The sequence below is a fragment of the Dipteris shenzhenensis genome, chromosome 7 (assembly GCF_047967505.1).
Source record: "Dipteris shenzhenensis isolate YYH24624 ecotype China chromosome 7, Dip_SZ_1.0, whole genome shotgun sequence".
NCBI lineage: Eukaryota > Viridiplantae > Streptophyta > Polypodiopsida > Gleicheniales > Dipteridaceae > Dipteris > Dipteris shenzhenensis.
In genome coordinates, this window is record NC_141602.1 from 32,845,606 (window position 1) to 32,858,563 (window position 12,958).

Below are 12,958 nucleotides of genomic sequence, written 5' to 3' on the forward strand. Positions count from 1 at the left end.
TATTCCTGACAAATAACTGACAAGAAGATTTGGGTGTCCAAGAAGCAGGAAAAGAGCACTGAAGCAAATCGATTTGAAGTAGGAGCTTCCGAGATGGATGTCAGTTTGATTCGGGGCTGGAAATTGCTGAGAAGAGCACCAATGTAGCAGTAGATGAACTCGTATTGAAGAAGATGGCTGCTGCTGCTGAGAAGAGCATCAATGCAACTATAGGAGACTGCTGTAGGTAGTAAAACAGCAAGAGGAGATGCCGGAAAGTGCTGGAAATCAGGGCGACCTGAAGTAGAAGCCCTCGGGCTCAAGGGCGACCTCAAAAAGAGGGGCGAAGTGAAGGCGACCTGATCTGAAGCTGTTCGAGCTAAAGTCTGAAAATCAGCAACATTGGTTGTCGACCAAGTCCTGGAGAGAGGCGACCTGAAGAAGACTTCCCGGGGCAGCAAAAAACTCAAGTTCTTCACGACAACTGACTGAAAAACGAGCTGGAAACTGAAGTGGGCTTAATGTAGGATTGAGAGCAACACGAGGACACGAGAGAACTTGCCACAAGACGGAAGGCAAGGCTAAATCTCGGTTCAAGTGACTGACGCTCTGATACCACTTGAAGGAACACAAATGGAGACAAAAGTGAACACCAGTGAATGGATGTGCTCACACACGAAAGCTCCGACAGATGTTCAATCGATCAGAATACAAAGTACTTGGCATATATAGTGACCAAGTAGAACATAAAAATAAACCAAGTACTAGACTAGCCTACAAGGTCATATCTTTGTATATGTCTACAAAAACAAGGAAGAAAGTAGGAGGAGAGAAATGAAGAGGAAAGGAGAATAGAGGACAATGGGAAAATTTTGAAGGGGAAGAAAGGGGGACTTTTGAAGGGGGACAATGGGGAAATTTTGAAGGCCAAGAAAGGGATGATAAAGAGGGGAGAAAAGGGGGAGAAAGGAGGGGGGAAAGGAAGAGGAACGAAGGAGAACAAGAAATACTAAAGCAGGAGCAATGGGAAGAAAGAGGAGGAGAAAGAAGGAGAAAGAAGGGGAGAAAGAACATTTCAATATTACCTCTTGACATAAATGGAGTGTATGACTACATGCTTGAGTCTCTCCACCTAGCTTGAGTGTGGTTATGATGGAGAGGATGGATAGAATGGATACAATGTTTAGGAGAGGATGGAATAGGGAGGTAGTTTCTGTAACCAAATGGGACAAGAGGGATGAATAAATAAAGGCATTGCAATGTCATAGTAGTTATGGTTTTAGGAAAATAGGACCAATAGAAAGCATAAAAAAGTATTCGATATTGTTGATATAAGCATCAAAATTTTTTCCCATAAAGTGTTTCAATGGTCTTATTGACAGTTATACCAACTCTTTCTCTAAGGCCATATTGATGATTATTTCCATCAATGATTAGGATTTTTTAAAATATTTTGAACATTATGTTTTAATTAGAATGAAAATTTAATCCAAAGGGTGTCAATGCATGAAAGATCTAGTGATTCTCCTCCATGCAACATCTCATGTCAAATAGACCTTGTTAAGCCATCCTAAACCTAACGCTATGAAAAATTTACCCTTTAATGTGTAATATGATGTCAGTAATTAAAGATTTTGAATAGCTGAACAAATTTCGATCGTGGTGGGGCATTCCACATACTGCTATTTGTGTGGCATTAAATTATGTCAAAAATAGCTTGTGAGATAGAAGCTTAGTCCACTATGTGTTCTTATCCTATGGAAAGCTAGTCGAGATATCTCAATAATGTCATGCAAAACCATGGGGGAATTATCTATATGGTTCTCAATAATGTTTGATAATACCATGCTCCACAAACTTTCCAAGAAACTAAAGTTTTGGAATTCCAATTACCATATTCGGATATTTTATCTGTATCAAGCTTTTGAAATTTACATGTCCATATAACTTGTGCCATACTTGGAAAGTGGCATCTATTGTAGTTGAGCTAACATGGCATGCAAATCTGGTACTGAAGCTAGCATTGTGATAGCCTTGCATATATTTTTATTGTAGAAAATAAATAAAGGTTGGATTGTCTAAACATCCACGTGATTAAGTGCATAAATACTGTAAAGAGCATGCCCAATCATGCTCAAACATAAAAATTTAGAGGCAAGTGAATTCAAATGTTAAAAAGGGGTGAAAACGTGTATCTCCTTATAATGCTAAGACTTTAAAAAGACCCATGGTTCTTTGGAGGGGGAGAGAGAGAGAGAGAATTAAAAATATATATATCACAAGAGAAGATTCAAAGTTGTCTCCTCTTTTTTAGTCGAAGTGTTTTTCCAAATTATAACTCAAAGAAGATAGATACATTTGAGCCATTAGTCTATTTCTCAATCAAAAATCACCTTGTCATTGGATATCATGCAAAAATTTTCCTTTAATTAGATGGTAGCATGAAATTTCCATAAGATTGAGTTTGATTCTTCACAACCTATGACGCATCAAGAGATCTTTTGTGATTGCATTCTTTTGTCCACATTCTTTCTACATACCATCTTACATGTAATTTGATATTATGATATGTTTTTTTTTTTTTGTGTTTTACAATTTAATGCCAACTACATGCAAGAGAATCCTTAACCCCTGAGTGGGGTATTAAAATTGTGATTTGATTGACCTAGAATAGTGAGGTAAAGTTTCCAACTAAATCTTGGCAACTAACAATGAGTATTATCGCTATCGTTTCCTTGAAAATTCATAACTTCCATAATCCAAATGACATGAAGACCTTGAAAATTCATAACTTCCATAATCCAAAGTCAAATGACTCGAAGACATACAAAAAGAGTATTTTTTATTTCCAACACAAAATACACATGGAAAAAACTCAAATTAAGTTTTGAAAATTCCATGAATTCATATTAACATAATCTAATGTTGACACCACTTTTTTTATTGCTACAACTTGATGGCTTCAACTAGGGTAAAGGGGCCAATCTTGTGTACCCCTATGTTTTTCATAATGTAATGGGTTGTGCCTATGGATTTTTTAATCATTTCCAAAATGTAAAGGAATCACATGAATGGCAATATAGAGGATATAATTTTCCCCAAAAAATGAGAAACTTTGAACTTGGTGGAAAACTTAAATACCCTACCCAATGCTAAAGGCATTGGTGGAACAATACTATGCCACATGTAAACTAGCTTAACTTTTCATAAGAGCTTGACACCAAAGCATATTTTCCCTTTTTCATGCCTCTTTATTGGGTCTTTGCATGGGAAAAAAGGGGGTATGCTGACATATTCAAGGCACCTTGTCTTTACTAGCCCCTTTACGCTAGATTTCATGCTAACTAACCTCAATACAAACCTAACCAAATCAACCTGAAGTAATGAGGACATAATGGTTGGCGACAAAGAGATGAGTGAGTGGAGTCGAGAAGGGTTGGTGGCAAGCTAGGGAGCGCTGCAAGCAAGGGAGTAGGAGCCAACAAGAGGAAGGGCGGAGCCAACAGTAGGAAGGGAGGGAATGAAGGGAGACACCGACGAAGGGAGGAAGAACGAGAGGAGCCAACAAGAGGGAGGAAAGGGAGCACCCACTAGGAGGAAGAGGGAGGGAGGGACGGAGGCCTAGAGGGAGGGCGAGAGGTAGGAGGAAGGGAGGCTAAGAGGGAGGGAGGAGCCAACGGGCCGATCGAGCAAGAGGAGCGGCGGAGCAAGAGAGGTCCCCGAGCAATAAAGACGAAGGGAAGCAATCAGAGCGTAAATTTTTAAAAATTTTAATTCAAGGGGGAGCGTAGATTTCATTCAGGAACTTCAATTAACTTGGGATAAAACAATCATTCGAGTTTTTTTTTTTGGCAATGAAATAGTAGTAACATTCCATTAAAGAAAAGAAAAGAGAAAAGTATACAAAGTAAAGAAGAAGAGCAGGAATCTCAGTTCCATATTCTCCCTATCATCTCATTCTTTTTCCCAAAAAACTGAACCGCTCTTTTAACTTCCTCTATTATGACCACAGCCAGCCATATGCATGATCACAAAACCTCTGATCAACTGCCAGAGTTCATGTAAAGGGTCAGTCATGCTACCCTGTCTCCAAAAAGAGCCATTTTTTATCTGATCTTCAAGTGAATCTGAACCTTAGCAAGGCTTAGGCTGATCGGCCTCCAAATCTCTTTGTGTAGAAGCAGTCCCAAAAGAGGTGCATATGAGTCTCATTTCCTGTCTTGCAGAATAAGCATCCTGGAGCAACGTTTGGATTCCATTTAGCAATCCTTACCCTCATTAGGCATTTTCCCAATAATCACTCTCCACATTACAAGATTTAGTTTAAAAGAGGGGGTGGCCCTACATACCCTTTGGAGCCTTGCAGCCCGGACTTACAAGCTGTCACCCGGGGCATGGAATTTGCACTGTGTGCTAGCAGCCAAAGGGGCACTTAGAGAGTCAATCTCCTTGAAATCCTTCAGTCCTATTTTTGAAAAGGGTTTACCCGACCTCCAAACAAATCCCCTAAAGCTAACTTCCTCTTGCATATACTACTAGTTGGCCATTCATATTTGATCTTACTCAATAAGATTCTTACAACCTGTCCCTCACGAGCTGTCAATCCATATCTCTGTTCAATGTCTATAAGCTGTAGCCATTTTCTACCTCCTGGGTCCCATATCTGAAAAAAGGTCTGGAGCCCTTTTCTAAACAGCCTGGCTACCATTCGTGGGTGGCTCTTGAGAAGCGCAGGTCCACTGTCTAGTGCCCAGTCCGTCAGCCATAGAGATCTCCCAAGGGATGCATCCCCATGAAGTGATCTTAACCCTCTCCAAGCGCAGCCCTTAGCCTTATTCTTCCATATCTGAATTAGCCTTGTGAGTATCTCTGATTGTGGGGTCTTAATAGGGAATTTTGATAGATCACGTCCTGCCACGGGTAGCTGATCCCTTTTGGAGCATTTGAGCATTTAAAACACCTTGCAATAACTGCCCAAGGTTGGCTGCAACCTAGCTGTAGAAGCCATTTACTGCATAAAATATTGTTATTTTCTTTCATATCAGTTGGACCAAGTCCCCCAGCCTCTTTAGGTGTTGTCATCAACTCCCATCTCATACCATGCCACCTTCCCTCCCACACAAAGTTCGAAATACATCTGTCCAGTCTTTTTAGTTATAATTTGGAGAAAGGTAACAAAGACAGCACGTAGACCATGGTTGACTCCAGCATGTGCTTAGCGATAGTTACTCTGCCCGCTAGCGATAGAGGCTTTCCAGCCCATCTATCAAATTTCTCTTTAATTCGAGAGCATGTTCAACTAATACTAATTGAATTTCTCTTTCTTATTCGTTGGAGTCACATAATCACTTTATAGCATTGCCAATATATTCATGAATACCAACATTAGTAGTATGAGGATGTAGACATCATACATACAATATTGACTCAAGTCATACTCCTTGAATACCTTTTCTCACTACTAACACCTTCAAAAAAAAAAAAAAGTATGGAAAGATGAATAGCAACGAGCTAGTTAGTTCTTGCATTTTACTTTAAACGAGCAATGAGCACATGCTTAGCAAGAAGAATGGATGGAACAAAGGCATGATACTAAAGTAACATATCCAAAGAACATACTCATGAAAGCAAGGACTTAATCAAATATGCATATATGTAATTGAAGCTATAGTAGCACAATGCTTTCAAACTTTGCATGAAAGGTCCAATTATAGTTTATAGAATGGTCACACCAACCCGAAAATTCATGTGACATCCCCATTTTGCAAACAGGGTTTTAGCATGGCAAGGTGGAGAAGCAATTTAGATTGTAGTAGCTCCACAGAAGAAGGGGCACAACCTCAAACAATGGCTTCTCTGCCAAGTTTTGGAGGTTCAAGCATGAGTTTTGAAGGTTCAAGGATACGTGTCACCATACTAGTGTACTGCGGGCTAGTAGGGGAAGCCTCCCACCATAAAGTCAGATTACTTGATTGCAAGTGTGGCCGCACTACACTTCGACTAGATGTCACAGACGTGGCTTCCCAAATTTTCAAGCTAGTGTGACTACTCTTTTGAATTTGATATGTATACACCTCGGGCATCAACCAACCTTTTTATTGAGACTCTTGAACATGCTTCTTTTAGTCAAGCATTTACTACCAAGGAAAGACTCAGGTTTGGCTATTTAATAACCAATGTTTAAGATTCATTGCAACAAGCCCTAGAGGCAGCAAAATTACCAATACAGCAAAAACGGTGGCGTAATACCTAGCATGAGACATTTCCCCATCAAAAAAAAACCTTTAAAAAATAGTGTATACAAATCTATACACAACTAGTTGTAATGTATAAATGATAGGATTGAAGGACATGCCTTCCGGGCTTTCAAATAATCCCGCTCGGTGGTCTCTCTACTCATAAGAATGGTGGATGGAATTGTTGTTGACACAACGTGGCAGGCTGGTAAGTCTCTTCGCAGTTGATTCATACTACAACCCATTTTGGAAGAAAAGCAGCACCTTGTCATACACTTCACTTCTGGCAGATTGTCCGAGCACAAAATCTCCGTGAGCGTATTGAGGAACAAAGAGAATTTCGGTCACGCCTGGCAAATCTTCAAGGAGATGCCTCACATCAAGCTCATCAGCGAGCTCATCCTGCCCGCCATGGGCCAAGAGAAAAGGAATGCTCTTAGGAATGGCTGATAGATCGTACGAAGGAGGGAAGAAATCACCGTAGTGGCCTAAATTTCGAAACCAACCATAGTCATACATGCCAAATCTCCCTGTCCTAAGCACTGCGTAATAATTCAAACAAAGATGCGTGTTAGAATGACAAGGCCGTAAGGTTAAATGAGTAAAACATTGCCGGACGTCCTTCAATCCTTAAAGGTATGGAAGTAAGTATGTCATAGTACATTACATTGAGCCATTTGTGCTAGGTTCCTCATGGAGGTAGTTTGAAGTTCGAATTTGTCGTAGTACGTAATCAAGGATTGGTTCAGGCAACAATTGGGACCTGAGCATGTCACCACAGCAATCAGAAAATGCCTCCTCTCGAGTCTCAACTAAAAGACTTGGTGAGCCGCTAAACTCGAAAGGTAAAAAGTTACATGCATACCTGTGACCAGACTGAGCAAGTCACTGTAGCAATTACTACGCTTGATGTTCTTGCAAGTCGCATCGATCACCTGTTTGCCTGCATCACTGTCCAAATCCACATGAATCCAGATCATCATAGCTTAGCCTTTGGTAACCTCGCAACGGGTTCACCATTTAAGTTCGTGACTTGCTTGCGAATTTGAGAAGCTGTAAATTTAATCAATTGGATTGCAACTGTCACATACGTTGAGATATTGAATTCGTGGACGCCAGCAACTAATAGCAGCTGCAAACAAAGTCAGCCCAACAAGAACGAAGGTCACAACTGTGTTTCACCAGACCAACCATGAGGCTTAAATGGTTCAAGAGCACCAAGCTGGGGATTACAGAGTTGTCCGGCTAAAGCCGCGACATGGAATAATCAGAAGCACCTTACCTTGTCAAGGAACAACCAAGCCACCGCAGCAGCCACAGGAGAGGAGACATGATTCAAGTATGCTATAGGACTAAGCATCGCTGCCTTTTTCACTAAGCTCGCGGTCTCACTTTGAGTAAATGCAGCAAATCCGGTCATCGTTCCCTGAATGCAAAGACGCATTTGATACTTCAATCCAGATCGTTAACTTTGAAGACCATTCGGCCCCAAGAAATGAAGCACACCTGTGAATAGCCCACGTAATAGATGAGCTGATTAGTCTGTAGATGCACAAAACGTAGCATCGAAGGCAAATCTTGGGAAACGAGATCATCCCAGTCCCAGTTCCAGTATTCCTGCAATTGTCAGTACAATCTTCAATTGAGAAGCTCGAAACTTTGACTACTCAAATACATCGTCCGAGGCCTAAAGGAGCAAACGTAACACAAGCAACGGGCTTCCATTCCTCTACGAAAGAGCTGCAGCTAATGAATACTATCAATATGAGCTGAAAGGATGAGAAATGAACACAAGACAGATAGATTAGCAAAAATAACTTTCTCCATGAACCTTCGCTCATTTCTTGTACGTGTTCTTGCATTGATTTTGCATTCAAGCATTGGCAGCAAAGCACTTATACATGATTCACAGCCTGAGAGATTTAAGGTAGCAGGGAGAGAGAAGTACAGGATCAGTTCTCTTATAGGTGACGTGCCCGTAGCTGAACTTGGAGGATCGCGTGCTACCCAGCCACACATCGTATCCGCTGTCCGCCAGAACGAACCCGAGCGACTCATCAGGCTCGTTTAGCACCCAAATATCTCCACCCTGTCACCCAACCCAATTCAAGCTATTTCTACTTGATCTTGCTGCGATGGCTAATGTGTCCAAGGAGGCTCAGAAATTTGTTTAATCGCCGGTACTTTGCTGATAACAAGTACCTGCATCAACCCATGATAGAGAAAAGCGGGTCCCTTGGTTGATTTAATCCTCCTGCTCGAAATGCGTTGCATCCCCAACAAGAATCCATCCCCGGTAGGCACCTGAACATACAAGGTGTTCTTTCAAATCGTAACGAAATGTGACACCAACATTATAAGCAACGAAAGTGACTTTTTCGCACCTTAAACTCTTGGCAGTTATACCCGCGTTTCAACACCAGTAGCGCACATACGCCCACAGGATTGGACACGGCCTGAGCTTCCATCGTTATGGACCGAACTTGGCCAGCAAGCGCTATTACAAGGACACCAACTACCACGACTATATATGGCCACTTCGACGCCATCTCACCAAGCCCTGGCGCCCAACACCTGGCGCTCGTTCTTTCTTTGAAACTAATCACGCGATCGCAAGCGTACCATTCGGAAAATTTGAATAAGTCATTGTATATGACCGTTTTTGTCATTGGGGCACGACGGCACCAGCTGAAACTCCATCATACGCGGCGTTGGTGAACAGCTTCGGGATCAAAGATGGAGGAGCGAATACAGCGTTTAAAAGGAGCAGTTGAGCGAGCTGGGAGCAGCAGGAGGATGAGGCAAAGCGGGTGATGCGGTGCGATGCGGTACTGGGGAAGGAGCGTTAAATATGGAAAAACGAGTGGCCGATGTAGAGACTGGTCGGAAGCGGTGCTAGGAGGGGTGGGCCTAAATCCAGCATGGGCGATGGCGATGGCTACGAAACCAAAGCAGGCAGGCGGCAGGAGACCAAAGAGCAGTTGGAAGGGAGAAAAACTTTGTGGTGAGGAAGGAGGAGGAAGCAGGAGGGGCAGGTGAGAGCGGGTGACATTCAATGGCCGTCGTTACTATCAGCCTCGGTCAGGACTCAGTCTCAGACACTTCATCAACTCCATCAAGGAGCTGCAAGACTCAAGAGATCGTATAATAATGTATTCTCATAATATGTCATAGTAAAGCTTTCGAACAGGATACTTCTTGCAATGCCTCTGCAAATCTGCATTTCGCAACAATCGAATGAAGTTTCCATCTCTCTCCATTCATGTCCTCATAGTCTCTTGGGTTTGAATCAGGTTTTTGGGCATCTATAGCTATCTTGAGTTTGAACCAGGTTTTAGAGAATTCAGATTCCATATTTCCCCAAAACTGTTGAGTTTGAACCAGGGGTTTAGTGAATTCACATCCAAGACATTACTCTCTCAGGCTTTACCCTCCAAGTTCCACTCCCAAAACAGTTCGATCCAGGTTTCGGTGACTCCATATGCAAGACATTCCTGTCTTGAGTGTGAAACAGGTTTTAGAGAAACAATAATTTCCAAGCTCCACTCCGAAAACAGTTGCGGTTTTAGAGAAACAATATTTTCCAAGCTCCACTCCGAAAACAGTTGCGATTGAACCAGGTTTTAGCGAATCGATAGCCACATTAACTACCAAGTTCCACGTCCAAAACATCTCGCTCATCTTTTCCCCACCAACTCTCCCTCTGTACACACTTAGCACCATCACCAAGTCAACATCTCTTAACTCCTTCCGTCATTTTTCTCACTCCCACAACGTGTACGTACTTACGGGAGCATGCATTCTCGTAACGTGTCACCAAGAACACCCAATATCCCCAACCCACGTAATGGCCGACATTGAAATGCCCTTCCAAGTTCCAACTACAAACTTTTAACGCTTCATGAGCATTTACTCACTCCAAATTGTAAATTGTGAATGGTGACCTCTAGATTGTAGAGTGGCTCTACTTGCCCACGCTCAACAATCTCATGTGACTTCTTGATTCCATAGACAAGGGGTCCTTAAAATGTGAGAATTAGTCCCTAAGACTACATAGTACATCCTCATTATTTTGTGTGGCCACGGCCTCATAGGTTAGCTACTAACCCCAGTCACCGATAGGTATCTAGCTTGGTGGTTGGTGTGTGTGTGTGTGTGTGTGTGTGTGTGTGTGTGTGAGAGAGAGAGAGAGAGAGCGAACATGAGTTCGAATCTTAGCTAGGCCTCGGCAGCACTAGCAAAAAAGAAAGACTAACACAGTCGATTAATGCTTTCAAAAGAGACTCACATGCAACTCACCCATACAGCTTGCTAGTCTCCTACCCACCATTATTTTCATGAGTTTAAAGAGTGCTTGCATAACTCTCCTACGAGCAAGAGAGTGTTTTATCTCCATGCCGCCATCCTAAGAGCAAGTCACATGGGCGAGTTACAAAAACAACTACACTTGCATGTGGTTAAGCAAGTCCATCAAGGAGCCAACCTACTCATCTGCCTACTAATGGACTTAGAATAAAGGAGCCCATAATGTCTAGGATAATATAGTAATGTGATAGCGTTGGAGGGGCACTATTTTCCTAGAAGGGCAATGCCAAGAATACAAGTGGTTGATAGACTATGAGTTGTTAATCTAACTACTTCTCAACGACTTTCCTAAACATCAAGGTGTAGAGGCACGTGGATATCGTGTGCAAGATTGTGAGTGCATTATATGGGGTTTATAAACGCATGAATTCTTTGTATGCAAGTGCATGTTTTATATTTTTTCCTTATTTGTCTTATGAACAAAGAGAATAAATGAGAATATTTAGTGTGAATGCATTCATCGTGTGTGTTAATCCTTCATGGATGGCTTTATGGATGGGTTGCCTTATTCATTGACTATGAAGCTAAGAAAATATGGAGAGGGAGAGGAGAAGAGTGGAGATGAGAAGAGAGGGCATAGCTAGAGAGCACACCACAAATGACTAACTGTACAGTAGTATTAGTTGAAAAGAATGAATATATACAAACCCCTTTAGGGTTAGGGTTTCCAACCCTTGTGCCATGATTACATGATGTGTTAGTGTTATGCACATATGAATAGATGATATTGTGCTGAATCCTCAACACTTTCCCTCAAGATCAACATCATGCAATAGGCCTTCCCTCGAGATTGTAAGAAAATAATACAACGTCTGTGCTCAACAGATAACAGGATCTGAGAATCAAAAATTTGATTACTCTATAACTGATACAATAGATGGCGCTACCTCCCAACCATGCGCTCCTATGAAAGAAGCTTCGATGGTGTGCTGGAAATAGTAGAAGGCGAAGGCTGGATGCTAAGGAATCAGGGTTGCTATAGCCAGTGATAAAATGGGCTTCACGAGCTTGCTCTTATATAGCCACCAGTCATAGTCGGTTAGGCTCAATTGGGTGACTAACCCAATCTGCCCAAAACGGTCGATTGGGAATCGGTCCCGAAATAGGCCACTGACCATACGATAGAACTAGTGTGCAAAACAAAGCAACTAACCTATAATTACCATTCAACCCAGAGCCATCCGGGATCATCTGAGGCTCCAAACGGGCCCTGCAAGGGCTGCCTCGGGAAATGCTCCATCTACCCTGAGTGCGGTCAATCAAGGGATGCCTTCTCGCATTTGCATGTAGCCTAGTTGGCGGTGTGCCAACTCTATCTGAAGCCGTCCAGCCATCAGGCCACACATGGCCCCCATTTGGTATCCAAACTTGGACCTACCGGATAACCGAGCTACTCAAATGCCTTCTCCTCATATGGGGGGCTTACAAGTAGAGTTAGCTGGTCCCCGCATAGTTACACGAGAGTGGATCATTGATATCTAACACCCCCCCTCAATATCCACCCGCAAGTGAACTTACTTTTTCGGTCCAATGCCAAGTCGATGAAGATGCCTCTCCAGCAAGTCTCTTCCAAGAGCCTTCGCAAAGATGTCCCAGCATTCTCTGTAGTTGGATAGTACACCAAGTCGACCTCTCCATCCATGATGAGCTCGCGTACAAAGTGATATTGAATCTTAATGTGTTTTGTGTGAGCATGAAACACCGGGTTCTTTGCTATCGCCATGCAACTCTGATTGTCACATGATAACTACGTAGGCTTGTTCTGCACTGCACCCATGTCCCCCAAAGTCCTCCTCAACCACATTGCCTCGCAAGAAGCAAAGCATGCACATTTATACTTGGCCTCGGTAGAAGAAAGAGCAACTATGGGTTGCTTCTTGCTGACCCATGACATAACTCCAAATCCAAGTGAGAAACAATACCCTGTCACTGATCTCCTGCTGTCCACGTCGCCCAATCTGAGTCACAGAATCCGGTCAAGATGATGTTGCCCTTGGTATAGGTGATGCCATAATCAAGTGTGCCTTTGATGTATTCCAACACCCGCATCCCTGCCCTCCAATGGTTCTCCCAAGGCTTATTGGAAAACCTTCTTAGTACACCAGTCGCAAAACTGATGTCCAGCCATGTGTTGCATAGGTAAATCAAGCTGCCCACAAGCCTTCTATACTTCACTTCGTCCACCAGTGGTGATGAATCCTCGTTTGAGAGCTTCGCATCAACCTCCATAGGGGTACCAACTGTCTTGCACTCAGCCATGCCAAATGCCTTCAGTATCTCTCCAGCATACTTCAGCTGTGAAATGAAGATCTATTTCGGCTCTTGCCAAACTTCAATCCCCAAACAAAAATGCATCAGTCCGAGGTCTATCATTTCAA

General features: G+C 42.6%; 1 protein-coding gene across 1 annotated transcript; it reads right to left on the minus strand.

The window, feature by feature from the left end:
- Positions 1-6,250: 6,250 nt before the first annotated feature.
- On the minus strand, positions 6,251-9,191 carry LOC147900243 (triacylglycerol lipase 1-like). Its single transcript, XM_087377449.1, has 9 exons — positions 8,600-9,191; positions 8,418-8,519; positions 8,164-8,304; positions 7,722-7,832; positions 7,498-7,641; positions 7,307-7,347; positions 7,081-7,166; positions 6,883-6,978; positions 6,251-6,757 (listed from the first exon to the last, which is right to left on the minus strand). Exons 1-9 carry the CDS (start codon positions 8,882-8,884, stop codon positions 6,450-6,452), a joined length of 1,314 nt encoding a protein of 437 aa, XP_087233575.1. The 5' UTR covers positions 8,885-9,191; the 3' UTR covers positions 6,251-6,449.
- Between the last annotated feature and the right edge of the window lie 3,767 nt (positions 9,192-12,958).

Excerpts from the sequence above, each read along its gene's own strand:
- LOC147900243 (XM_087377449.1), bottom strand. The coding sequence starts at position 8,884 with ATGACAAAAACGGTCATATACAATGACTTATTCAAATTTTCCGAATGG. Across the intron at positions 7,348-7,497 it reads CTTGGTTGTTCCTTGACAAG|CTGCTATTAGTTGCTGGCGT; the intron begins GTAAGGTGCTTC and ends CTTTGTTTGCAG. Across the intron at positions 6,758-6,882 it reads CCTAGCACAAATGGCTCAAT|TGCTTAGGACAGGGAGATTT; the intron begins GTAATGTACTAT and ends ATTATTACGCAG.